The following is a 27,407-nucleotide window of genomic DNA, read 5'->3' on the forward strand; positions in this document are numbered from 1 at the left end:
CTTAAAACGAATAGGAAAAAGCGTAAATCAGCGCTGTGGCAAAACAGTTTGTCCTCAGACGCAATACTTCAATTGTGGCATAATTGGCGACATGTTGTGTTGGTAATAACTTGTATTTTTTACAGGGACTTACCACTCAGGTAGGATACAGCTTAGCTTCTCAAGGAGCTGCCGTGCTGTTTACCCCAGTTTTATTCAAATGTTGCCTGTTCAGACCTCATCACTGTAGCCTCTCACTAACCTTCAAAATGAGAACCCTCCTGCATCGAAACGAAATGCGGGCAAGTGTGTGAATTTTCCAACTTTACAACTGCACAGTGAAAGTGAGATGGCGATAGTTGTCTGATTGCTGCTGCGATGAATGAGCCGTAGCTTAATCTGCTTGAAGCACAAACCCAATAATTTCCATCGCCGCTTGCCCGCAATCGCCTTGTATTCGGGCACAGTAAATTACTGTTTCCGAATGTCTTCATAGAAAATGACTCCCAGGAGCTAAGCACGAAACTTTGTCTGCCCACTAAAGACAGGGTAACAGTATTAACCCTGTTACCTGCGTATTTTCTTGGCTGATTCTTCCACAAAACATATTTGCTACGTCTTTATAGACAAGGTAGTACTAAGCTTTCCTACTTCTGCAAATAACCTGAATTTTAGGCCCTGTTAACCTCCAAATGTTTAAACGAATGTCTAATCGTGATAGGCTCGAAATACAGTTGCATATTCGTGTTGCAGGTAACAGAGGCGCCACTGCAGAAAGATATTTGCGACGACCACGTCGAAGTTGAAGTCCATTACTGTGGCCTGAACTTCACAGACCACTACTTGCGCTTGGGTATAATAAGGAACAGACTCTTCCCGGTTATCATGGGCAGTGAATGTTCCGGCATCGTAACACGTGTGGGCAAAGCGGTCACCGATCTGCAGGTAAGACACGTTTTCTCCAGCACTTCTTTCGTTGTCCGGAATAAAGCTAATGTTCTGATGCTTTGTTACAGGCGGGCCAGAAAGTGCTCTGTCTGCAAATGCAAGGTGGTCTGTTTAGGCATGTTGTCCACGTCCAACGCAAGTACTGCTTTCTGCTGCCGGAAGATATTGGCCTAAAAGATGCCGTCAGTCTTGGTCTAAACTTCGTTGTGGCCCACTTCTGCCTGTATAAATTCGGATGCCTTGCGAACGCGGAGAAAGTATTTATGCAGTCGATCGCAGGTAAACTGTAATTACGTGATGGAATTTTCACTATGCTCATTCTCGTACACCAGCGCAAATTTTTATTCTATTTTCGGTAACGTAATGTGGAAAGTGTATCTCTTCCATGTAGCATTTGCGATGGTGTGGATACGTTTCACCGTGGGGTTTCGGGTCGCGCTAAATAGGTCAGGTGTCCACTACGCACAGGAGGTGGCTACACTGGTAGCAAGGGCTGTGTGGCGTGGACTGGGCGGTTGTCTAGGTTAGACAGTCTCGTTTCGACGAGGATCGGCCTAGCAGTAGTCGGGATTGTAGTTGTCAATTGTCGTAGGTGTGATGAAAACGTATCAGAGCTTTAAGTGCTGATAGAAAGCAGTGAAGCTGAAATTGTTATACGAACAGAAAGCTGGAGGTAAATTATGCCGAAATTTTTAGAGGCGCAAACAGTCTTCAGAGAAGGTGGATTAAACAAAGTAGGTGATTTTGTTTGTCTCTCACGGTAGTAGGTATCTCCTACGAATTACTACGGGTATAGGTTATCCTCAACAGCCGTACCAAAATAATAATTGGCTCCTTGTACCGACCCGCCGCCCCCCCCCCCCCCCCTCACGCCAGCTCAGATGATACAGTAGCTGAAAAGTTCAAAGAAAACTCGAACCTCGTTACAAATAAGTACCCCACTCAAGCAGTTATAATTGCTGGAGACTGCAATCTGCTCTCGATTTGTTGGCGAAAATACATGTTCGAAGCCGATGGTAGACAAAATATTTTCCGAAACCGTACTAAATACTTCCTGGGCCCCCACGAATTGTAAATGGTAGCGAAAACACGCTTCACCTCTTAGCCACAAATAATCCTGATGTAATAGAGCGTCCTGACGGATACAGGGATTAGTCAACACAAGGTCATTGTAGAGGCGTAGAAGCGTATCAACTCAAAACCACTAAAAATAAACGCAAAATATATCCATTTAAAACAGCAGATAAAAATTCGCTTGATGCATTCCTAAGAATGAGTCTCCATTCCTTCTAAGCTAATTATGTCACCGTAGACCAGGTATCGCTCAACCTCAAAGATACAGTATCGACAGCAATATATTCATATTGCATAAGTTAATAAGCGACGGGACTGATACACCGTGGTACACAAAACGTCAGAACACTGCTGCAGAAGCAACGAAAAAAAGCATGCGAAATCCAGAAAAACGCAGAATCCCCAAGACTAGCTGAGTTTCACGGAAGCTCGAAATTTAGTGCGGGCGTCAATGCGAGATGCTTTCAATAGTTTCCACAACGAAACATGGTCTCAAAATATTGTAGGAAACCTAGAGATTCTGGTCGTATGTAAAGAACACCAGTGGCAAAAGTCGCTACCGTCACCGCGCGACAGCGAAGGAAATGTTTCGGATGATGGTGCCACTAAAGCGGAGTTATTAAATAGTTTACCGTGGTTTCTTCACGGGAGAAGACTAATTAAATATTCCAGAATTCGAAACCAGAACCAATGTTGACATGTGACCAAAGTAGATATCGTAGGTGTTGCGAAACTACTCATATCACTTAACAAAGGCAAGTCTTCCGATCCAGATGGTATACCAGTCAGGTTTCGTTCAGAGTATTCAGACACAATAGCGCCTTTCTTAGCAATCATATACAACCGCTCACTTGACGAAAGGTCTGTTCCTAAAGACTGGAAAGTAGCATGGGTCACACCAATATTCAAGAATGGAAAGAGGAGTAGCCCATTGAATTACAGACCCATATCACTGACCTCAATTCGCAGTAGGATTTTGGAGCTTATACTGTACTCGAACATCATGAATCACCTTGAAGAAAATCTCTTGATACATAACAAACACGGATTCAGAAAATACCATTCTTGAGCAACACAGCTAGCTCTTTATTCCTGTGAAGTAATGAGTGCTGTTGACAAGGGATCTCAGATCGATTCCATATTCCTAGCTGTCCAGGAAGTTTTTGATACCGTTCCCCACAAACGACTATTTATAAAATTGCGTGCATATGGAGTATCGTCTCAGTTGTGACTCGATTCGTGATCTCCTCTCAGAGGTCAGTTCGTAGTGTTAGACGGTAGATCGTGGAGTAGAACAGAAGTGATTCATAGCGTTCTGTAAGGCAGTGTCACAGGCCCTCTGCTGTTCCTGCTTTATATAAATGATCTCGGTGATAATCTGAGCAGCCCCCTTATACTTTCACCAGATGACGCTGTAATTTACCGTCTAGTAAAATCAGACGATCAGTTCCAATTAAAAATAAACTAGAGAATCTCTGTACGGTGCTAAGTGACAATTAGCACTAAACAAAGAAAAGTGCGAGGTCATCCACATGGGTACTAAAGGAAATCCAATAAATTTAGGGTATACGATAAATCGCACGAATCTAAGGGCTGTCAGTTCGACTAAACACCTAGGAATTAAAATTACAAGCAACTAAAATTGGAAAGACCACGTAGATAATACTGTGGAGAAGGCGAAACAAAGAATGCGCTTTGTTGGCAGAACACATAGAAGATCCAAGAGACTGCATACATTAAACTTGTCGGTCCGTCCGTCCTCGGTTGGTGTTCCTTTTCCCTCGCGCCATTCGAGAGTAGAGTGGTAGAGTAGTAGTATGAAAATGATTTGATGAACCCTCTGCCAGGCACTTCAGTGTGAATTGCAGAGTAACCGTGTGGATGTTGACAAACACCTGCCGTGGCGTAACAGAACGAGACATTATCGTAGGATGTCGAACATAAATTAACTGGGACAAAGAGGGATCCAGGTATTCGTTTTGCGTCCTCGTTGACATCACAACAGAAAACTGGACTACCGACCACGATGAAACTGCCAGGGCACAAAATAAAACTTCAATGTGGGAATTTCACACGTTGTCCAACATTGCGTTCGCCTGCCACCGAAATTTTGATTCCATCCTAACCGGTAGTGTAAGAAACCTACCACCTGTAGCCACCGAGAATTTCAGCTGTAATTTATACGGACTAATATTCATATGCTGCAGCAGTCGTCAGGTAAAAGGACTAGAGACGGCGCATGGCAGTAGTTGCTCGGTCAAAACAATTTGAGCAAACACACTGGTAGTGCCAAAATGTTAATCAGTTCACTTACGTGTTGAAAATGTATAGGTCCACCAAATTACAAAAACTGCAAGAACAAGGAATATCAAATGGAGACAGTGTATCTGGTGTAATGATCGTTGGGTGGTGAATTAAGACTACTGAAAAGTTTTGTAACTACCATTTCAAGAGCATTTTAGAAAGTGGTAAATTTGAGATTAGGGATCACTGTCCTTTTGACAAGGCACGAGTACCATGTAAACACACTGCTTAGAAATTTAGTACTGTTCTCTTCGTATAATTGTCTCGGATTTTAGCTAACTAGCATCCACACATGGGTGCACGGTTACGCGAAAATTGTGGAAGAGGTTTATTTTCTAAATTTGGGTGAGCTGATGTTAACGATATGCTTTAACTAAAATTAGGTGCACTGGATGTAGGAAACTGGGTGTAATGTGTGTAGCATTTCTGATAAATCAAATAACGTTAATAACACTGATTGAAAATAGTCTTGGACGCTGCCGGCAACATGGGATTGACATTAAGCACATACACGGTTTAATGTCCTGAGCGACAGGATGTGCTGAAATACCTGCCTTGAGAGTCCTAAGGCAGGTATGCAGGACTCCCACTTGTCCAGCATTGCACCCACACATCAGCTTAGCGACTTCAGTATGGAATATTCGGATGTAAATAGAGGTAATACAAATCAAAATCCTACAACCAGCTGCAAAACAAAATTAGAACCTCTGGTGCTCTTGGGGCCAGGTCTGGCATACTCAAAATTTGTTACTCAATACTTACTTGAATTACTTCAGCTCACTGGCGCTGAAGTCAGTTTCTAGTATCTTCGTTACTTCAGTGTAAATTCCCCTCTCATTTCAGGTGGTGTAGGCACGGCACTCATCCAGCTTGCTCAGACAGTGGACAATGTCGAAGTTGTAGGAACAGCTTCTGAATCAAAGCACGAAAAGCTCCGTTCTCTTGGCGTGAAGCGGGTATTTCGTCATGACAACTATGAAACCGAAATATTGCAAGATTACCCTGAAGGTGTTGATATCGTCGTAAACACCGATGGTGGAAGCGATTTTGAGAAGTGCCTAAAAATTCTCAAACCTGTCGGGAAGTTGGTACTGCTAGGTAAGTAAAAAGAAACATTGCAGTAACAATCGTGTTGCCTCTTGCTACATTTAGAAGCTATTCCATGAATAGTAGCTCACATGCCAGAATGCTTTACTCGATCTCCTAGTATGGTGCAGGTCTGCTGTGGAAAAACTTATTTACAATATCGGTGAAATGCTTTCTTGCATTAGTCTTAATTTAATAAGTAACACACGTCGCTAGTCTTTATTGTCGTTGAGAGGCCAGTGAACTGCCACTGGTATGACGTTGGCTGTGCTGTAATAGCGATAAAGGGATATCGATGCAGCCAGAGAGCAGCTGAAATTCCATAAATTAGGACGGAAGCTACGGGGACAGTTTCTCCTTAGACTGGTTTGATGCTGCTATTTTAGTCTTTCCGTCTCTGCATAACGTACCTCGACTCTCTATGGCCTGTTGGTGTTTGTCTTAAACTGCCCCTGATTTATAAATTCCGTACCTCTCGGCTCTGTCGTGACTACTCCTCCCCTTTCCATCTGATAAGGGGTATCCATGGACTTGCATCTACGTTTTTAGATGCTTCGTGTTTCCTGTCCACTTGCCAACATTCTCGGGCAGTAACAGATTTCAAACGCCTAAAATTTTTTCCCTACTTACGAAGCTCGCATAAATAGATCCACAGCTCTTTCACAAAAACCTTTGTCTAGGCCAGTCGGCGACTAATATCTAGTCAGGCGTAATTATAAAGGGGTTTTTAAACTGTAGAAAGTGCTCCCAAATTTGATTTTTAAAGTCCGGCCAGGATGAAATAATTAAAATTAACGTATTGTTACAACCCATCGCTTTAGAACAAAACTTCGGTGAAAATTGAAATACCAGGAAGAGTGGTTTAGGTACATCCATTCGGATGCGTCCATATTTATGTAATTAATCGTAGACCAAATATGCGAAACAGGGAACGTGTCAAATAGATGATTTTGTTATGGGCGCTCGTACTAGATAGGAATGGAAAATCTTGCCCTACTGAGTAGGGCACGTACCACCTGGTGAAATAGTTAAAATGTGATAATGTTCATTCGGAAATTGGTTTGTGATAGCGTGACGTACCAACTCGTCTAGAGAAGGGTGCTGTGTACTCCTCAGTTACGACATAGACAGCGCCGAAAAGTCTTTAAAACAGTGTGACAATGGTAACGTAGCCTCCACGGGGCATGTGATGACTTGCCTAACTCTAATATTGTTCTGACGTGGGCTGAAGCGTGGTAAAGTTACTACGTTAAACCATAAAATGACTACAGGTCGAAAGTGTACTGGTGAATAGTCGAAGGCAACAAGAGTAGTCTGGCCGGTATAGAAAGATGGTGGTCCAATGGCGGTGGAAAGCAGTGTGAACCTTCCTCAGCCTGTTCTAAATTGGAAGTACGTGATATATGCTGCTACCGTGTCCGCTGGCATTAATTTCCTCCTACTGCAGCAATAATACGCTGGAACCATCGTGCCCAGGTTGCGGCACCCACTCCCCAATAATTGGGGAAGAGTTCTGATACTGATACACCAGGACGGTGCCGGTACGAAGTACTGTCCAGATCATGCCGCAATCCAGGACAAGGCTCAGCCACATTTGGCGTGATACGTGGAAGCCTTTGCTGAAGAAAAATGCTGAAATGTTCGTTCTTCTAGCCTGATTCTCGAGGAATATATTTTGGCTCTGTTGAGATCCATGTGTTTGCAGGCTCTTCGCAGGATCTAGGTGTTCCACACCAAACTGAGTTCAAAGTTAATTTGCAGTCGGAAAAAACTACCTGCAAAGCTAGTGTTTAGATATTAATCATTCAATGTAGATGGGTCGGGTTAAACTATGTAACGCACTGTAACATATTCAAGGCAGACCTATATTCTGCTAGCAGTCTTACTGTGTGTGGCGGAGGGCACTAAATTTATCGTTTGGCTGTCGTAGCCGCGAATGATTAGTGAGAAGCATGGCTGGTAAGCCTGTGTGGACGCGACTCTCTAATTTTACATTCATAATTTTCAGCGAGAGATACACATTAGGAAGCATTATATTGGTTGACTCGTTTAAAAGCGTTCGCCCTCTAAATCTGCACAAGAAATATTTTATCCTGCAGCATCTGCTACCGGAGTCGACTGAGAATCTGATGGCTTCGTCTTATATGAACCTGCAAAGAAACGCTGTTTTCCTTTGGATTTTCTCTTTACTCTGCCAGGCGTATGAGGTATGGGTCAGACCTAGTCACTAAAGTATTGGTTGACAAGGCCTTACTAAATATAGTTAACTTCAAATTGTTCAGGAGCACTGTCTTTTATTTCGGACATGAAGACTCGGCTACCAAAATTTCCCTACAAGAGGTCGGCCGAAGTTGCGCAGGACGACGGTTCAAACCCCCGTCCGGCCATCCTGATTCAGGTTCTCCATATCCCTAAACAGCTTCAGGCAAATGCCAGGATGGTGCCTTCGAAAGGACAAGGGTCTCCCCCCCCCCCTCTTTCCCCACCCTTCCGTTATCCGGTGGGACCCATACCCTCACTGCTTGGTCCACTCCTCCCAAGCCACCCAACAACTCGGCAACCCTTCTCCCAAAGACTGGGTAACCCTTGGAGTACCAGTGGTTTCCGCTTGATCACCGTCTTTCGTAGTACCAGTACTTTTAGAGCGAAACAGCCGATGCTGTTGTAAGAGACAGTTAAGGGCACAATGAAGTACTTCTACGAACGTAGTACATCGTAGCAGTCACTTACAGCGTTCCGAGATACAGAGCGCGCGAATATCTTGCTATGCGACAGCAACATAGTCGTTTCTTATGGTGATCATCCTGAGGTCGACACGGAATGGAAGTAGGTCTAAAATAGCTGTAATGCAAATCTGAGTACGTACTACAGCTTTGATTCTGAAATGCTACCTCTGGAGTAGCAAGCAAAATAAAATACTAACAGATTTTAGATGCATTTCTGCTTATTAAGGACTATAATCTGCTTAAAGCGTTTTCATGGCAGTAACGAGAAGTGGAATTGTCGAAGCAAAATGCGAATTTGGTTTGAAATATATCCTGTAATAATTCTGGGTGATTGACGACTATCAGTCGTTCACCCAAGTGTCTCTTCACGTTCCGCAGTTCGTTCTTGTATACGATGTTACCGATACGAAAAGGTACTTCGTGAAAAAATTCTTCTGTATTGTTGAGATCCAAAGGGTAAAGGAAAAATTATCGTACAAGAGATAAACCTCAAACTGGGGAACAAAAAGTAGTTTCGAGCATGAAATGAAGTACTGACGAGATTACTCGGCAAGTTTCTCATTCACTAGTTGGTCGCTAGGACGAAGCCAAATTAATTGCTGTTGGCCTGCCCTTTATCCCTAGTGTCCTTCTACGGCTATGTGCAAGGATTCTTTCCGTTGCTTTGGCAACTTGTTTGGAACTAGTTGTTGGTAGCCCCGGGTTTGGGTTTCCTGCTTCATCGCCGGCGTGATAAGGTGAAAGCGTGCGCTGTTGCTTAAAAATTAGATGTAGTTAGGCTGCAAGCATTCATGCTGTATGCTTTTCTAACGTAGTTCGTTAATGACTTCTTTTCAGGGTCGAACAGCACAGCTACATACTCAAAATATACATCATGGGGGTTAATACGACCTAAATGGGATAGCGGATCGGTGTCCTCTGCGGATGTAGTTAGTAAAAACTACTGCATAGCAGGAGTGAACATTGGCATATGGCTAGACCTTCATCCGGAGGCAGTGCAGCGATCTCTCAATGAAATATTTAAGCTGTATTCCAGTGCCAAAATACAGCCCTGTATTCACGCTGTTCTGCCCTTCGAAAATGTGAGTACACTGCGCTAAGTATTTATAAACTTCATAGGAAAGAGGTCTCCTCTGTACCCTTTGGATACTTGCAGGTGGCTGAAGGCATAACGCAACTATGCAGCCGTGAGAATTTCGGGAAAGTGATTCTGGAGGTCAAGCAGAAGGCAGCGGAGACAACAGCTGTGGAAGTTCAAACTGCGGTAGAGCCACAGCCAACAGCAGTGGAGGAGGCAAAAGAAGCTGACCCAGAAGTGCAGAAGGAAGACTGCGCGTCTCCTGCAGAACCAACGGTGGTCGAACCCCCTCATGTGGAACAAGCAGAAGAGACTGTCGCAGAGGATAAGACTGATGTCAGCGCTCCTTGATATGGCGCTGCTGGGAATTTCAGGCTATATGGTGCCGTCAGTACAAATACTTCAGTTAAAATTTTATGATTTTAATGGCTCTCCGTGGTATAACTTTTAACAGTAGCAATTGCATATTACCCGGTGCTGTAAACGTATAAAGCCAAATGTCATTTTTAATGAAGTTAAATAATAAATAAAAGTTGAGCAGCGAGTTACTCATTCAATGTGTGAAACACCCCACCCCACAAACCACTCAGGTACTGAACATGACCTGCAGATCTGTACCGGTTCTCCGAAGGTAAAACGTGTCAAACTTCAGGCAAAGTAATTTTAACCTGAAAAGCCAGCTAAGTTACCATGAGTGTGCAAAAGAGGTAAATGTATGACACCATGCGAATGCTGGGTGCTACAGAATTTTCAGATCTTGTTCGTGGTGATAGAACCATGTAGATCATGCTACCTCCCTTTGTCCAACTACATCCATTTCCGTGTCTGTTCTCCATCTTTCAGACGTTTTTCTGAGATACCGCAAGATTTTTCAGATTACTTTCTTGGTGGACTGTACGTCGCACATAACAAATTTAAAGAATATCCGTTGCTTTAAAAGTTTAGTCTTAAAAAAAAAAAAATTAATGGGAATGCTTTACGCCTTCCCATAGCATCCTTCAGCCTTTTCTGTAGAATGACACAGGGGTGTCAAAACTTACCATGAGAACAGAGCACCGTTTTGGCAATTAGTCTAACGAGAAAGTAGGAGTATTCTGCAACGTCATTACTCAAAATTCCAGGCCGCGCAGCCTATAGTTCTAAGCTCATTGCAGTGGCACCTACTTCCTGGTAGATTCACTAAATTATGAGTCTGGGAATCTCAGCTAACATGATTATTTTTAAGCGAAAACTATTTACCGTTACTGCTTAAAACAAGTAAGCCTCGTTTACCTACCTCATATTCTCAATTCTTTCCACCTTGTTTACTTGTGTAAACAAAACCTCAAGCTGAGAGGTATTAAAGCTCTTGCGGCTTTATTCGTGTTCATATAGTACAATCAGTAATGCTGTCCCACTTCTTAGCGTCTGGCGTTTGAACTGAAGGCTCTACGTCGTATCATGTTCTTGAACATCTTCCTTCATGTTACGTTCCTCTTCCAATCATTCGACATTCCAGTATCTTCTACCCATTCCTTCCAGTTTCCCTTGATAAATAAGATTGTGTGGACATCTACCTTGATTCCAGTGTTGCAGACTCGCCCCTTTTTAAGATGGATACTGGCACTATCAAATTTGTACTGGCAGTACAAGGCATGCGGGAGTAAAACGCATTCAGGTTTACTTTCGCTTAATTTCACTAGAAAGCGAAGGGAAACAAGACCTCTGGAGTCGAAAAGTAAGACTACATAACGTGTCGCAACGGACTGTAGTGGTCACAAGAGGTTAGGCCTTCATTTAGCGTCGTGACGCTCTTTCAGATCAGAACGATAGAGGTCGAAAGACATAATGAAAAACGTCCATCGGCTAGAACTGTTGACAGCTGAAGTGTCTTTGAAGATGTAACACATTTTATTCTCTTTCGCTAGGACAGTCTTTCCCATAAATGTTAGCATGCCGCACATTTACTCTCTTTCAATGGCACTGGTTTAGGAAGAGTTATACAGTACAACGTGCTAGACCAGATTCACTTTGATATACTTCAGAAGATTTTATTATTCAGGTTAAGCATTCGTTACTACCTAGCCACTCAGTTTTTTACATCCTTGAAATTGTTTTGAGCCACAAGGAACTACACAGAACACGCTAACGACCCCGTGGCCACAGCAAAAACCCACACCTAAAGCAAATCTTTATTAAATCCCTTCACATTACTTTGTACGTGATACACCTCATACGTCCGTTCTGAAGGCTTCGTTTCCCTCTCAGTATCATTTTTCCAGGAAAACGTCAATCTGCGATGTGTTTCCGAAGTGTAGTTTCCTTTTCAAATTCATATACCTGCACGGTTAAATTTGTTGGGCTGTCTCATATAAGCATTCAAAATATTATCCTGTTCCATGAAGATGAGATGCTAGGACAGCTTATCTGCACATGTAATACTCCACCCCAACTTTTGTTCCGCCCATATTGAGCCACAAGTCCTTCCTCTAAGGTATTAAGAAAATAGGGTACTGTACCAACCTTGTATCTGGTGTCAGCATTCGGTTATTGCTGCAATTCCACTAATAACCCGTTATCGCTACACGACTTCCGTATCCGTCCAGGCTGCGGCAAGTAACGGCAGCGAAACCAGCAAAAACAGTAACTTCAAGGTGTCCTGCACCGGCCGTCGCATGTGACGCGCCAACTGCCCCATAGCCACTAACCCGGATCTCAACAAATGTCTGCAGTAACCGTGCATCGATGCAGGTGATCTCGTAGCTCGTTACAAAGGGGCGGAACAGGCTGCCGAGTCTTGGAGCGCTGTGCGGATACGTGGTAGCGGATCGGTGTTGCTGTAAAGGAAGTCTGATTCTTTGATACCATGTGACGTAGTTGGACTTTGTCAGGTCTTAAGTACAATTCTCCACTAGAATAATCAACCATTCTGAACGTGGAAACTTCGTCACAATGATACACCTCAACGCTTTTGAATTGCCTTTTCACTTACATTAATGTATGGTAATATTTAATACGCTTGTATGACTAAGTCTGATAAAGTAATACTGCCTTGATATCAGTGGACAGAGGCAACTGTCAATGAAAATACAAAATGGTATCTGTAAAAGCTGCTCCAGCTTCCCCAAAATGATTGTGGTAAACACGCTTCCCCTGAATAAGCACACGTGTAGTAACGCTTATGTAACACACAATCAGAATGGCATTCATGTAGTTATTTAGATAAGTTATTCTAGTACTGGCTACATGGTGGAGTCACAGTGGGCTTTCTTGTGTAAAATTCTCTCAAGCGACATTTATTATTCTTCATAAGCCATTTGCAATTGTTTAAGTTTGGTAAATTGGTGAAATATATATTAGGATTTGCTTTGGTTAAAATAACTCCTGTATCATAAGTGAAGGATATTTTGTAAATACTTAGATCTGTTATAGAAAATAAAATATTCATTAGCTATCGATTAAGCAATAGAGAACACAAGATCCTTAAATAAACAATATTTTATGTGAATTTCCACATACATAACGGAGTGTAATTTCATTGCTACGTTTGTATATCAACGGGAGTCTCACTTTAGGGTTTGGAAGCTGAAGTCCTATCCGTTGCCCAAAAATCCTTATAAAAATAGCGTAAAACACTCTTACAAGGACCTAAAGCCTGGAAAATATGGCGGAAAATTAAACCAAATTATAATACAAAATTCTGATGGTATGCAACGCAGTGTGAAGAAAGGATAACACGAACGAAAAGCTTCTTCTATCAGGCATATATTTTTTAGACTAACGTAGTATCAAAAACGAAATTCGTGTTTGCTAAAATGGATTTGGTGAATATGGCCACGTAGAATGAATTGAGGGAACCTTCAATACACGTCCTGGAAAAAGTAATTAAAATTGGTATAACTGGGTTCATATTTGGACGAAACTCACGAAGGTTACAGGAACAAGACTTCAAAAACCTTACGTTAGTTGGCGTAGCAATATAAGTGATCTTTAGGTTCTTAGGTGCAGAGGATCTCGATTTTAAGAGATAATTGTGCTTATTACAGGAAACATATACTTGAGGTGAGCTATGATGGTTCGAACTGAGGATAGCCAGAACTAGTCGAAACAAAGCAAAGTTGCTAATAAAGCCATTCATAGCTAAAATAAATAATCCAGAAAAAATGCCGACAAGTAAAAGTAAAAAACACTTAAAATACACCCTTTTCAGGCCTACAAAGACCAAAATGAATACATACCACTGTGGGCCTCATCTTCTGATACACGAGTAGAAAAGGACTATCCATCAATTTCCGAGTCCTAATGAACGCGTGGAGAACAAACCGGTACGTAGGATAGCTCAGCGGGAACACGGTCAGGAAAATAAGACTCCTTTGCCCTGCTTGGGTCGGGCATAGCTTGGCTTGGTTGTGAGTAAAGCACCTGGTAAATATGCTGGTATTGTACGCCAGCTGTTCGGCCTGGCTATCAGCGAGCATGGGAGGATTAAAAGCGGTATATGTGCATCCCTGTACTACGCGCTGCTGCGGTACAAGAGTTGGATGCGGGGGTTTACGACGGCCGGTAAGTCGTTGGATGCTAAAGCTGAGGTTTCATAGCAGAGAAACACACACCTTGGCGAGGTATGGAAAGTGACTGTACAGTTCATACTAACGGTGTGGCGGTGATGCAGTGTGGATTGTATTGGATGTTACCGACAAGTATATGTTGATTTCGTAGCTGAATAAAGGTATGCTACTGGTTATTGTTTTCGTTTCAATTGACAGCAAAGATACTGTTTTTCTGATCTGAATCTAGGTCTAATCACGGTCGCTGATGCGCAGGGCTGCAAAACAGTTTCAATGCATCAGAAAGTTTCTGTTTTGTACAGTTCAGATGAATATGCGATTGCGGTTGCGAAATTCCGAATCCCAAACAAAAAGAGGAGACAACACGTCTAGTGCAATGAAAACTTTGGCTGCGAATGCCAAAGGCTTGATTAAATGCATACGAAAGAGAAATAGACACGTGAATAGACGCAGTGTGTCACGTTGGGACGGGTTTGGGAACAGCAATGCGAAGTGTATCTCCATTGTATACAATTAACTTATTGAGAATAATGTGCAGAAATAATGGCTGTCTGTTGGTTAGAATTTTTGAGCTGCAGAGCAATGTCATGACTTTATTCACAGGACTTTATCTACGGGTCAACAACGTAAATTTCCCGTCGTGGTGCTGATTATGTCGTGAGTATAGCTCGAAACAAATTATCCTGGTCTGGTTGTTCCAGACTAAAGTCTTCCTAGCAATACAAATGCGCCTCTGAGGGAGACGAAGAAGGCTCGTCACACAATCACTGACGGCACAGTGATTGATTTTAACAAGCGAAATCACACAGTAACTCCGATACAGTCAACTTTAGCCAAAACTGCTCAAGACAGACAACATAGGACTCTCGTACGCAGAACGCTCTGTTGCCAACTGTACTCTGAAAGTTACGTTGAAGTCGAAACTTCAGCAACTTCGTCAGTTACAATTAAATAAAAGTATATTAGACAGCCAGCGGAAGGCAGGCTGTCCAGAGCAGCGAGAGCTCAGTCTTGTAACCTACTCCGACCGAAAGGCGAGAGCCGACTACCACAATAGCACCCGTACAAATCGAACACCGAACATTCCTGCCCCCACGACAGTGGTCGTGGTTAAACGTTCCAATCAGCAACTCGAAAACCGGAGGAAAATTCCACTCTATTGCCAAAGCACTACCATTCCACCAATGGAGATTCTTGGCGCCTATTTCTGGGCCGATTTTGCTACGTCACGGAGCTATACCCTGAGTAAGTCAATCACAGTTACAATTTTGCAGAAAACGCGGGAATTTGCCCGCCAAAACTGTATGGGAACACAAGTCGTTCCCACGCCTCACTGGTAGCCCGCCAGAATGTGTTTTCGCTAAGTTTCTGTGAAGGGGCGGAATCTCTAGCCCAGCCGCTCCTTCAGGCCCCTGCGGGCGTGTCTCCGCCGCTGTTATGACAATCTCGGAGTCTGGAAAGCATTCACTCGACTTCCTCACACCCGGCGGCTTAACCTTTTCAAGATCCGCAGATCCCGCCTGTCACCGGACCACCTGGGTGACGAGAGACGCTGCGTGGGAAGTCCGCATGTGAAGGAATAGCAACTTTTCACCGCATGCAATTAGAGAGGAAAATCGAATTACTCAGAGTAAGATAGAAATATGAGAGGGGGCTTCTGCCACCTCTCATGGCCCCTACGCCATTTTAGATTGTAATTGGCGAGCGGTTGGCTCACTTAGGAGCAAGGTAGTGAGTCAATCGCCCAAGAACAATCTTGCAAACTGACTCCACATGCCGCACTCTATAAAAAAAATCACTGCAACTGAAAAATGCAGCTCATAGAGGGAGGATTATTTATGATGTAGCCAATCTCCTTCTTAATATGGAACTCTAACACTTACATCACACATCCATACCCAGGGAGCCCCTTCCAAACACCGATTCACACAGACATTCACGCTCTAAATATGGCCCAGGCACGTGAGCCAAATATGGAGCAGTTTATTCTTTACAATCAGAGTTGAAGTGCTCCGCAATTAAATGCCCAAGATGTTACAACAATTTCGCCGGCCGAAGTGGCCATACGGTTAAAGGCGCTGCAGTCTGGAACCGCAAGACCGCTACAGTCGCCGGTTCGAATCCTGCCTCGGGCATGGATGTTTGTGATGTCCTTAGGTTAGTTAGGTTTAACTGGTTCTAAGTTCTAGGGGACTAATGACCTCAGCAGCTGAGTCCCATAGTGCTCAGAGCCATTTAAACCTTTTTTTTTTTGTTACAACAATTTCAATCATTAAACTAACCTGAACTCAATCACACATGATAATATTTAAGTTAACAATCTCTTTGTGAGCTATCGAGAATGAGTCAACAACGTAAATTTAATATACGTATTAAAATGCAAATGCATCTGTTTATTGGCACACACAGCTCACAGAAGAATGTTGTATCTCGCTGCATGGATTGCACCTAACTTAAAGTGCTTACAGACGTGTTGCTGGTTTAGCACAGACAGTGTCCTACTTCAAAATAGAGAGAAAAGTGACTGGTCATCTCATTAGCAACTGGTTGTTCTAAATGAGTTGCTCAATTTGTATGAAATAATGAAGACATATTTAAGCAAAATTAACTTTTATTCGATCCCTTCGCATCGCAGTTTAATAGAAGGTGAGTCACCAACCAACCTTAATATATGATGGCTGCTCCTTCATGGATGACATCACTTTTCCTCTCATATTTCCGCCTTTAACAATTCACCCAATAAAAATTCAACAGTTCATACGCAGATGTACAACGCAATAGTAATATCGCTTTTTTTTCTTTCCAATCACACCCTAATATATTTTTGGAAAAACAAAACGCAGATCTTCTGTTGCTGAATGTCTCTCGATAAAAACCTTCGTATTACCCCAAAACTTCTCATTGCAGTCACTTCGTGAGACTGTGTAGGAGGTAGTAATACGTTAGCTCACAACGTCTAGAAGAAGAGGCATGGAGATCACCTCTCAGCCCCTCTTTTGTCAGAGTATCGCTTGGCCTCCATATTCTCACCATTCACGTATCTTCCAATCTTTGATATATGGCACACACCGTCAGGTGGCTTGCGGAGTATGGATGTAAATGAATCTACGATATTTTGACGAGTAAGGCTACATCTAGATGTCTGCAGTCAAATCGCAGAGCCCTGCTAATTCTCTCGAAATCGCATCTCACTGCCACACCAGTATTCCATTAGTTAGAGGGCTCTCTACCTAGGGGTCTGACACTGTACATGTGACCATCACGATAGTCCAAATAGCACTGAAACATGCGCTTTTTATAAAATCGGTAATATTAACCACGAAAACTGTATTTACATGCGTCTTATTGACGAATTTCTCTCCTCCTTCGATGAGGAATCTACATTGCATAGGCAACAGTGAATGTTCTAGCAACTGTCAGCCGGGATGCGTTCACACCAGGCAAATTCAGTACACGTTCTATCTACTATTCGTTAATCCTATCTAGTAATGATCCTGTACCACGCAGATATACAAGAGTGGAAGGGCAAACAAGTACGGCGTATGGCCGTCTTATTTGATTTATTTTGTATGGATTTGCTGTATCTTTGAAGTGTTGTGGGAATATATCACAGTGTTCACCCCATCCATCCATGTGATGCAAACGCTGCTGTAATCACATTATTGTCTCCATTTCTGAGTATTTAGAAGATGCGACACGTTAAACAATATCGAAATGTTACTATTAATCCCCAGAGAGAATGATGCTACAATATTTCGAAGAAACGAATCACTTTCGGTGCATTGCTAACGCCATGCAGACACCTCAAGTTTGTCTATAACGTTTATTTTTTCTCTTTTTAAATATAGTGTGCGACTATACCAATATATGTAGCTTATATTAGTGTCTGCTAGTAAATATCCGGATACTGCCGATCAGATTGCATATCACAAAAAAGGTCCTGGAGTGTCCCATGCAATCTTCCGCTCACTGATCTAGATTTCAACAGCGGATTTAATTCTTGCTGCTGAGGTTTTCTTTGACGGTAGGATACCTTCAGCTCCATGAAACATGCCTCGTTCTACAGTGACCTCGTGCTTTGTTAGAGGTGACAATTCAAATTCCAAACTGCAAAGGTTTTGCGAGTTAGAGGAAGTATCTACGGAAATGATGAGTAAGCAGGATAAAATATGTGAGGCTCACTTTCAGCACCACGCAGCACGAGATGAAGAAGGGAGATTTGTGTTTCGACTACCTGTGAAACCTGACTGAAAACCTTAGGTGAATCACGACAACAAGCCTCACAGAGACTGGCACATCTGGAGAGGAGATTTAAAAGATAACCGAATCTGCAGAAGGTATATGCTGCACTCATGAATGAATATGTCGAACTGGGACACGTGGAGATCTCTAATTCTCATGGTATTATTGGTCCAAGGTGTTACTTTCCACGTCATGCTGTCTTCAAAGAATGCAGCTCCACTACTAAGTTGAGAGTAGTATTTGATGGTACTGCTGCCACTTCTAATGGAGTATCTCTCAATGATATCTTGATGGTTGGTGGCACTGTGTAGCCTGATTTATTTTCCATTATTATAAGATTTCGCTCCTTTCATGTGGCTCTGCCAGCTGACGTAGCAAAAATGTATCGCCAAGCGTCTCTCCATCCTGATGAAAGGAACTTCCAGAGCATTGTGTGGCGGGAAGCACTGTCTGAATCGATGCAAGAATACAGACTGTGTACGCTCAGTTATGGGACCGCTCCTGCTGCCTTTCTTGCTACCAGATGTCTTCAACAGTTGGCTTTGGAAAATCAAAACAGATTTCCAATGGCATAGCAAGCGTCGATGTCTAACTTTTATGTGGACGACTTCTTATTACGTGGATCAGGTACAGAACCTGAAGCTCAGGAACTTCAGTTCAGCTGACTCAGCTACTTGCTTCCGGGGGTTTCCACTGAGGAAATGGTGTTCCAACAGTCACAAGGTCATGGAAAAAATTCCTGTGCAGGACAGAGAAGCGTCTTTGCCTTGTCATCTTACTGGTGAACAAGTCATAAAAACGTTAGGGATATTATGGCATCCTGGCTCTGACACATTCCAGTGCGATGTGCAGGTCAAGAGTCATTGGCTCTCAAATATTACCAAGCGCAATGTCGAGTCTACAGCATCATCAATCTATGACCCACTGGGGCTTCTAGGACCAGCAGTCATAAAATTCAAATTTTTCTTGTAGTGCTTGTGGCAACTAATCCTTGATTGGGATGAAATTCTTCCATCCAACCTCACTGCGAATGGAATGCTGTTTGTGAGCAACTGCCTTCCCTAAATGGTTTTTTAATTAACTGGAAGATTATTCCTTGCCCCCAGTATGTTAAATTAGAAATTCATGGTTTTTGTGATACTTCACAGGTGGCATATGGTGCGTGTGTATACGTCAGATGTGTTCTTCCCAACAACAGTGTGTTTCTCATTGGCTGCAGCCAGATCTCGGGTTGTCTCTGTAAAACAACAGTCTCTTCCACGACTGGAATTGTGTGGTGCTCTGCTTCTTGCTCGACTCATTCACAAGGTGGCCAATGTCTTAAACATCGTAGTTAGTGGGAACACTGAAAGGGTCCTGTAGCCACCTTTCATTAGTCTGGTAGCCCACTTTTACTAGCATTTCTCTTTCTTTTCCTTGTTTGTCTTTATTCATTACTGATTGAATGAATGTGGTTTTGTGTCACGTTGCTAGATGGTGGCGTACTCTGCTGCAGAAAGTCTGCGATAGTTGCACAGATTCAGCAGCAGTTGTACAGAACAGCCACCTCTCATAGTGGTCAAGTAGGCAAAGAGGTTAAAGAGGATTGTGCTACTTGTGAGAAATCTACCTGCGTTAAGCTGTCGGCACGCGGACCGTGTATCCGAATGCTGAGCGTTGAGCGTACCGAATTTCTGACGTCATAGCGGGGAATAGCACGTTCGGGAGTCTTTCTGAACGTGCAGACCAATATATAGCATGACAGATATTCTGAGCATGCGTCTGAGCGTTGACCAATGAGATGGCACAACCCCACCTACGTCACACGCACCCCATCTCCCTTCAGCAGAAGGTTGTGAGGTGCAGTATTGGCATTCATTTCAAGCCTATACGTATATATGCCGTTTCTGAGCAGCAGCAAATTGAGAATCATTGGAAAACCCGTTGTTAACTGCGTAATCCGCTGCAATAAAATAATGAGAAACATCATATTCGGGGCAAAAGAATTATTTAACTTGTGTATTATGAGAGTATGCTATTTGAAGGCAGCAATACACTGAGGATCGAACCGAAACGCATTGTTCTTGGTACCATTTGTTATAATCAAATTTCAGTTAGTAACATAGCTACGATTAAAGCTTTCAGCAAGTGCTAAGATTGGTAGGATCCTAGAAATGGCAATAAACTATAAAATGTTAGCGTAGTGTGGTCAGTATCATCACCAAGTAGTGAAATTTTTATGTTTGGGCGGCGATTCGCGACTCGCCAGTAGATAATATTTTTCCTAACATTTGCGTTTTTATTAGGTTCTGTTACTTTATAATTAATTTAATATAAGTATATACTATAATTTTTGATGTTATGTAACTATAAGTGCACTTTCTTTGGATGTTCGATTGGCTTGATCTACAGGACACCTTGCGCTACTTGTGTAAAGCTATTTTGCTCCATTTTCTTTTACGCTTCGTAATTCACGTGTTGCAAAGGTTTTGCTATTGGGTAGGAACAGAGATCAAGTAAGACCGACCTAGGGGTTTTACTAAAATGTGGGAATGATGAAATAATGTTTATCTTATGTGAAGAAGTATTGCAAATTTGAATCGCACTGTTTGTAATGGAACTTTTATGAGCCTGTGCCCCTATTGATTGGACATTGTACTTTCCTTTTCGAGGGCAATGGAGGAAATTTACGTTTTAATAGAGCTAACGTGGGAATTTTACGCGAGCCAGTTTAGTAAAAAGTGTGATTTCCGAACAAGGAATTTCCCGAAACTGCCGCCGGAGTGCGTTGCGATCGCGTGTACCACGTTGGGGCCCATGTACCGTATGCACATTAGAGTTTGTTGGGCTACCATCATCACTAACTGTCCTATCTCGTGTGTGTTTTAAAGAATGTTAACTGTTCATGATTGCGTGATGTGATATTGTTGCAACTTGGCCACGATACCTAGAAATTGCGTCTCCACAAACCACGTGGGCACGCGAGTGTACTGCGAAACGTGTACCGTTTCACGAGCCATTGCAGTCACGTATCAGGCAGCCGCAGTTGAATGTATGACTCACACGAATGATTTTAGGAGTAGATTATAGCGGTGAATATATCGATGTTTTTCTTTAATGTTTTAGGAATTAATGTTATCAGGAATTGTGTACATGATTCACATCCATGTCTTGGGAATAAATGAATTTGTTCACAATTTTCTCTTGTATTCCGAGGTTACGTTTTTGCACCTGAGCCACTCACCTCGTAGCTTTCCCGTTAGCACATCCAACGCGTTTCCTTACGTACAGGTCCGGTGATTACTTCCCCCTTTTATTTTAAAACAAATGCTTTTAGATTAAGTCCTATTTTCAGGTGTCTTCCTGGGAGCTGATCCTATGTACCATGTTCATGCACGTTCTATTTCATTTTAAATGTTTGATTCTCATGAACAGTGCATGGGTAATACTATTAATTACATCGCATCCCCTATGAGCGATATCACAACGTATGCACCTCTATGGTCTGTGATCAAATTAATTTATTTTCCGACCCGGCCAAACCTTTGTCTAGTTGTACGGTTAGAGTCGGGGGCGACCCTAATCTTCTCACATTAATTTCACAATCAATAAGCATTTCCATTTGCAACTGGTTGATTTAAATATTCGGACACAGTTCCGAGCGCTGCGCTTTGTTGACTCTAAGGCGCTTCATGGCATTTACACGGAACGCTACAAGTAGACGGCTGCGTTACACGATTGATTCACAGCTGCCGCACGACGACTGCCAGCAGCGACCATCTGCCTATGCTGTAGTTTAATAGAAGGAAGTAACCAAGTGAGTTGCACGGAGTCTGTGCCGACCCAATAATAACGTAATAAGCCATAGAATGAGGTTAGTTACAACATTCATTTGTGGACGGACTCCAAAATAGTTCTCTGTTGGCTGCAGTGTAGTCCTGGTCACTGGAAAATCTTTGTTGCCAACAGAGTCTCTGAAATCCAGGAACTGAGTTCAGTTGCAAACTGGAAACATGTCAAATCATAGGATAATCCTGCTGACGACTTATCACGTGGTATTAATCCAGCTGCTTTGAGTTCACTTGTTCTGTGGTGGTCTGGCCAATCATGGCTATCCACTTGCGACCTCGACAACAACATCTGCACTCCGCTGAGTGTAGAAGACGCGCCTGACAGAAGCTGAACACAAGTATCCTTGGTGTTGGTCATTAGACTTGATGATGAGTAACACACACACTCCGTCCTCAGGCCGCCAGTATCCCATCGGGACCATCCGACCGCCATGTCATACTCAGTTGAGGATGCGGATAGGAAGGGCGTGTGGTCAGCACACCGCTCTCCCGGTCGTTATGATGGTTTTCTTGACCAGAGCTGCTACTGTTCGGTCGAGTAGCTCCTCAGTTGGCATCACGAGGCTGAGTGCACCCCGAAAAATGGTAACAGCACATGGCGGCTGGATGGTCACCCATCCAAGTGCCAGCCACGACCAACAGTGCTTAACTTCGGTGACCTCGCAGGAACCGGTGTATCCACTGCGGCTGGGCCGTGGCAGACACGATGATGACCTGCTGTGTAAATATTCATCATTCAATAAAACTTACAAATAATACTAGGCTTCAGTAATCTGACAGGATAACTGGGGTCACTCACTCCACAAGAATGCCAAAATGCTATCAAAAGGGAATTTGGCGCAGCTCAACAAATCTGTTGTAACGGCTGAGGGAGGTAGCTTTACGACCCCGTATCGGATGTGCGTGTACGTCTCCCAACTAAGCCAAGGGCCCCAGTTGGTGCACTGCCTATGCACTTTACAAAGTTTATTCTAATCAACACTTATACCAGACAGTTTGTTCCGTCCAGTTATTGTGAGTGGAAATAAGGGGAGGACAGTGAGTTCTCTCACACTATACACTCACACTTCGATGTACCGCCATGGGATGAAGAGCCCATGCATACAGACATACTGTAAGTGGATTCTCTCGATATTTTGAACTTAATGGTAACTGGTGTGGAGGCATGAATGGTTTAAATTATAATGTAAGAGTGTGTGTGTAAGTTGCTTAATCATAACACAGTAGACTTGTAGGATGGGAGGGGGGGGGGGGGGGACAGGGCCAAGCTCAGTGAGGAGTAGCGCATACGCTCATGGACGGTGTAGTTGTCAGGGCAGTGTGGTTGGCTTGGGATGGCGGTGGTGCAGGGATGTGTGGGGGCAGTGTTGGGGGTAGTGCGAGACAGAGATTACTGTCCTCCCCTTCCTGCAAGTGGAGAGATCAAACTTAGCAGAAGCAGTGATCTCACACTTCTGAGTGAATAGTAGCCTGAGTGGGAAGAAACATGTAAAGGAAGTCAACAGATAGGCCAGAACCTGAACAAACATCCTCTGCCTCTTACGCTACTCTGCCTTATACCTGAATTATACACTGTTATAAAAATTGCCTGACTGACCTGTGCCGGATTGTGACACCATAAACTGTCCTCATTCCAATTCTGGAGCAGTATACAAGGATTGTACACTATTATAAATAACCCGACTGGTCTCAGTTGGACTGTGATGTCACAGGGTCAGTTCCACTGTACCAAGTCTTGGATTCTGATGGCAAAGAGTTTGCCCAGTATGCATTTTCGCCATTGGGATTTTTAAATATCCAAGCGATTAATATGTAGGAGAACAACCCTGCTTCCATTAATGCAGATAGGATATTTATGAATTTCCCACCAAAATTGGAATTTCTGCCAAAGACTCATCCATGGCGTTGTTGATGACGTCATCTATGACGTTATGGGTGACGCAAACTGTGCCAGAATGCCACCTTACATATCTACTACTGGTGAGTCAGCTGGCAGATAGTGCATGAGGAGGAGATGCGCTAGTTCTCTGCGGAGCATCCCTCGCGTTGGTATACTCCGCTGAAAAATATTTTGTCCACTATTTCACTCCACAGCACTCTTGTAGAGAAGTATGACGTTCTTGTCATTGGATGTATGTGGAACATTAGTGCACAGTCAGATAAACTCCTCGAACAAGCAGGGTGCGAATCCTATCAAACAGGAGTTCGGCTCTCCATCGTCGAAAGGCGATTTGTCTATGAACTTGCCATCAAGTTTTTGAAAATGAGTCAATCCCTCTTTGCTAAGATTGGCTCTCGCCACCTAGGAATCGCATCACTTCCAGATGATCAGGAGCAGTCCAAATACACTCCACTGGGTTTATCTGGGGTGCTGCATGGAAACCTTAGTGGGAAACCAGAAAAATCCGGAACCACGAGCTTATTAAAAACCCAAATGTTTAAGTGCCAGGCTTCCACCGTCCTAGGGAGTTGTGGCTACAACTTAACAGATATTTGTATTTTAATAATTTGAAGTACCTGTCGATGTTCCTGAAAAATGAGTTTCCCTCTTTTCACTCTTCCAAGAGGCGACAGGGGCAAAGTGGTATAAGACGAGATTACATTATTAAAGCTGTTCTCTTCATCACTTACCTCGTCGGTTTCAAACACCTGTCTCTTGATACTAGCGAAGCCCGTCGGGAATGTGACTGAGGTGAATGGGACAGCCTCATTATTGTCATCGGCGTAATCTCCTTAATAAGCAGCGAACATAACTCCACTATTTTGCCCCGTATCTAGGACACCTTTTTTCGTGAAGCAGTTTATGATTTATTCAGTCAAATTGAAAGGTATAGCACCAAAAAGCCCCATGCACCTTCGTTTGGCTTGTATAAAAGTTAGTCGGATTGCCACACATAATGATGCTTATCAGTCATGTCCTTCAGCAGCTCTCGCTCGTTGACGTTTAATCGTCTTTCCGAAAAGCCCTTGGTGGTGCTACACTATTGCATGTAGGTTCATCGACGTTATGAACACAAATCCCTCATTCATTCCACTCTTCATTTCCTAGTGACGTTAGGATTCAAGTAAATAGAAGAAGGTATTCGATACTTTTCTTTCGGTACCGAGTATTTATAGTAACGAATCATTCTTACCATACTTGGTATGGAAAGAGAAGTACTTGCACCGAATCGATTTTTCGCGCTTATCCTAGTGAGTGTGTGATTACTTGTATGCTGTAGAGATGGAAACTATCAACCGACTCACAGCTTTACTAAAGCGTCTTGGATATGTCACAGGAGAAACGCCAGGAATTGATTGTTAGTTAACAGAACATAATAGTATCACACCAGTTTCACCAATTCTCGAAGAAAGCAAGAACACTTTACTGAGAGAGCTGAAGAATAGGTACGGGTTAATTGAATTAAATGACCATACAGCCATTGCTACTCTATTGGATCCAAAGTTTAAAAAAATCTCATTTTCAAGATCCAGCAGCATGCGGGCGAGGCATGCAAATTTCGAAAGTGTGGTTTATGAGCAACAAAGTAGACCAAGTGAATTGGAGGAAGACAGTGCTTCGTCTGCTGTAACACAAGAATACGACTTTGACTTTCGGAAACATCATGAGCAGCTAGCACAGCCGCAAAAAAAGCTGTTCATCAAGGTGACGAAGTATTTATTTGTCAAAAACTTTAGTATCTTTCAGACGCAACCCATGTGCAGAATGGGTAGACATGAAATTCATTATTTCGTGTTTCTGCAAATATGTTCATCACTATCATCTTGGCGATGCAACATCTGTGTCTACAGAGTGTATGTTTCCGAAAGCTGGAGCAACTATGACTAAGAATAGGAATAAATTACATCTTACATATTCATTGCAATCGTTCTTTTTGGGAAACATTGCAAAAGGTGACCCTTCTGTTTAAGGATCATCATTAATAAAGAATTGAAAGTATGTAATGTGTTTTACTAGACCACATAAAATAAGCAAATAAGTAAAATGTCATATGTACCCAGCACCAGCATGAACAACGCTCCTGCCATAACACAAAACAAAAGGCGAATATGTCCTGGGCACGACTGAGTTATCTGGCAGCTTCAGCGACATTTAAATCAAAATACGTTGACATATTGGCGCTTGTGTAATAGGGTGTAATATAACGCATCGTGTGTAGTCATGTAGCATGATACTAGATGACGAAATAAATCTTGGGTTAACAGCCTGGTGTGAGTGTAGAAAGGACACAATATTTCGACAATGGGCCTTGTTGCCATCATCAGGTGCGCTGATGAAGACCGATGCCGTGAACACCTACGGCACACGAGATTGCAACAGCCTAATAAGTCTGCCATCGCCGAGCATTGCCTGTCAAATCTTCACGGCATGGATTATGAACCGTTTACACGCATTCAGTTCACGCAAGGAGTTTTACGTGCTACATTTAGCTCGACCTTAAACCAACGCATCTTGACAACAGACACAGATAATAATAAAAAAATTCCGTTTGGCTCTTCTTTTATCTATCTTAGTGCTAAGTCTCAACTGATTCGTACGAGTTTGAAGTATAGGAGTGAAGCGCTTCAAAAGTTCCCACAAAAATGTGGTTTTCTCTTTTTTTTCTTTTTGCACATAAAATCCAAACGAAGGAAGATTTTTTCCAGCGGCTAAAACTTATCTTAGCCCAAGGTCCGATACACCGGTAGCTGTATACTTCTGGAATACTCCTATGAGTACAAGCGCAAGACGACTTTACTACTCATATGAGTAGGCATAGATACTTCGATGGCCTGGGAACATCCCTAGTCTCCACAAACTTATTAAAGAGGCGTGCCTAGTGACGTCACCTGCTGAAAGTGTAGATCTTAGTATTGTTAACTTCGCTACGACCCATTCTTCTGCAGAGATGATTTTTATGCAGATAAAACCTGTTACTTGCACTAGATTATAATCGAACGGGTACCGCCAGTGAACTAATAGACTACTAAGCAAATGCAGCACACCTGTAATTTATGAAGTGCGACAGGCAATTTCAACAAAATAGCTCAGAAAAAATACGTTCGAACAGCAAGTCGCTGATTGCAGTAGACTCGAAATATCCCGAAGCGGGAAATAAGCAGTACTTTACTCCGATTTGGTCTATGAAACTATTAGCCATACTCAAATGAAAATATATGGTGCCAGAAATCTTCAAGTCTCCAACACCTACGATGTGTAGGCCTAAATGCAGACTGAAGCGATGAATGCTAATTTGTACCAAGGCTAGGCAGATACAGTAAGCAGTACGTCACCCTATCTTTGCATCTTCGGATTATCTGAAACATCTGTAACCCACATCGATGTGTCTTTATACAGAGAATCATACGCCGTTTCAATTTTTTTCTAATCTTGCCACTCTACGTGCCAAGAATCTGACTTGAACTTCCTAAATACACGCTGAAGGAAGATATGAGCTGTATGGCAACCTTTAAGCTACCTGGTTTAACTGACAACTTCATTTGGCTAACAGATCACATACCATCATTCGGCAGATAGAAATCGAACAGGATCTTTTATTCAAATAAAGAATATTCTCATTGAGACACAGTTCCTAACACACAGTGCACTACA

The 27,407-nt window shown here is 42.8% G+C and overlaps 2 protein-coding genes across 5 annotated transcripts in view; both read left to right on the top strand.

The window, feature by feature from the left end:
- LOC126481290 (synaptic vesicle membrane protein VAT-1 homolog) overlaps nt 1-9,628 on the top strand; it is a 58,796-nt gene extending 49,168 nt beyond the window's left edge. The window contains exons 3-7 of one of the 4 annotated variants that reach the window (XM_050104930.1): nt 733-924; nt 996-1,206; nt 5,149-5,403; nt 8,955-9,199; nt 9,274-9,628. In XM_050104930.1, the coding sequence (XP_049960887.1) occupies nt 733-924; nt 996-1,206; nt 5,149-5,403; nt 8,955-9,199; nt 9,274-9,546 (1,176 nt within the window). In that variant the 3' untranslated portion in view covers nt 9,547-9,628. The remainder of the gene's footprint in view (nt 1-732; nt 925-995; nt 1,207-5,148; nt 5,404-8,954; nt 9,200-9,273) is intronic. The other 3 variants (XM_050104932.1, XM_050104931.1, XM_050104929.1) reach the window with 3 other exon arrangements.
- LOC126481292 (synaptic vesicle membrane protein VAT-1 homolog) overlaps nt 1-27,407 on the top strand; it is an 87,746-nt gene that overhangs the window by 50,692 nt on the left and 9,647 nt on the right. The gene's annotated exons all lie outside the window — the stretch shown is intronic.

This window comes from Schistocerca serialis, chromosome 5 (assembly GCF_023864345.2).
Source record: "Schistocerca serialis cubense isolate TAMUIC-IGC-003099 chromosome 5, iqSchSeri2.2, whole genome shotgun sequence".
Lineage (NCBI taxonomy): Eukaryota > Metazoa > Arthropoda > Insecta > Orthoptera > Acrididae > Schistocerca > Schistocerca serialis.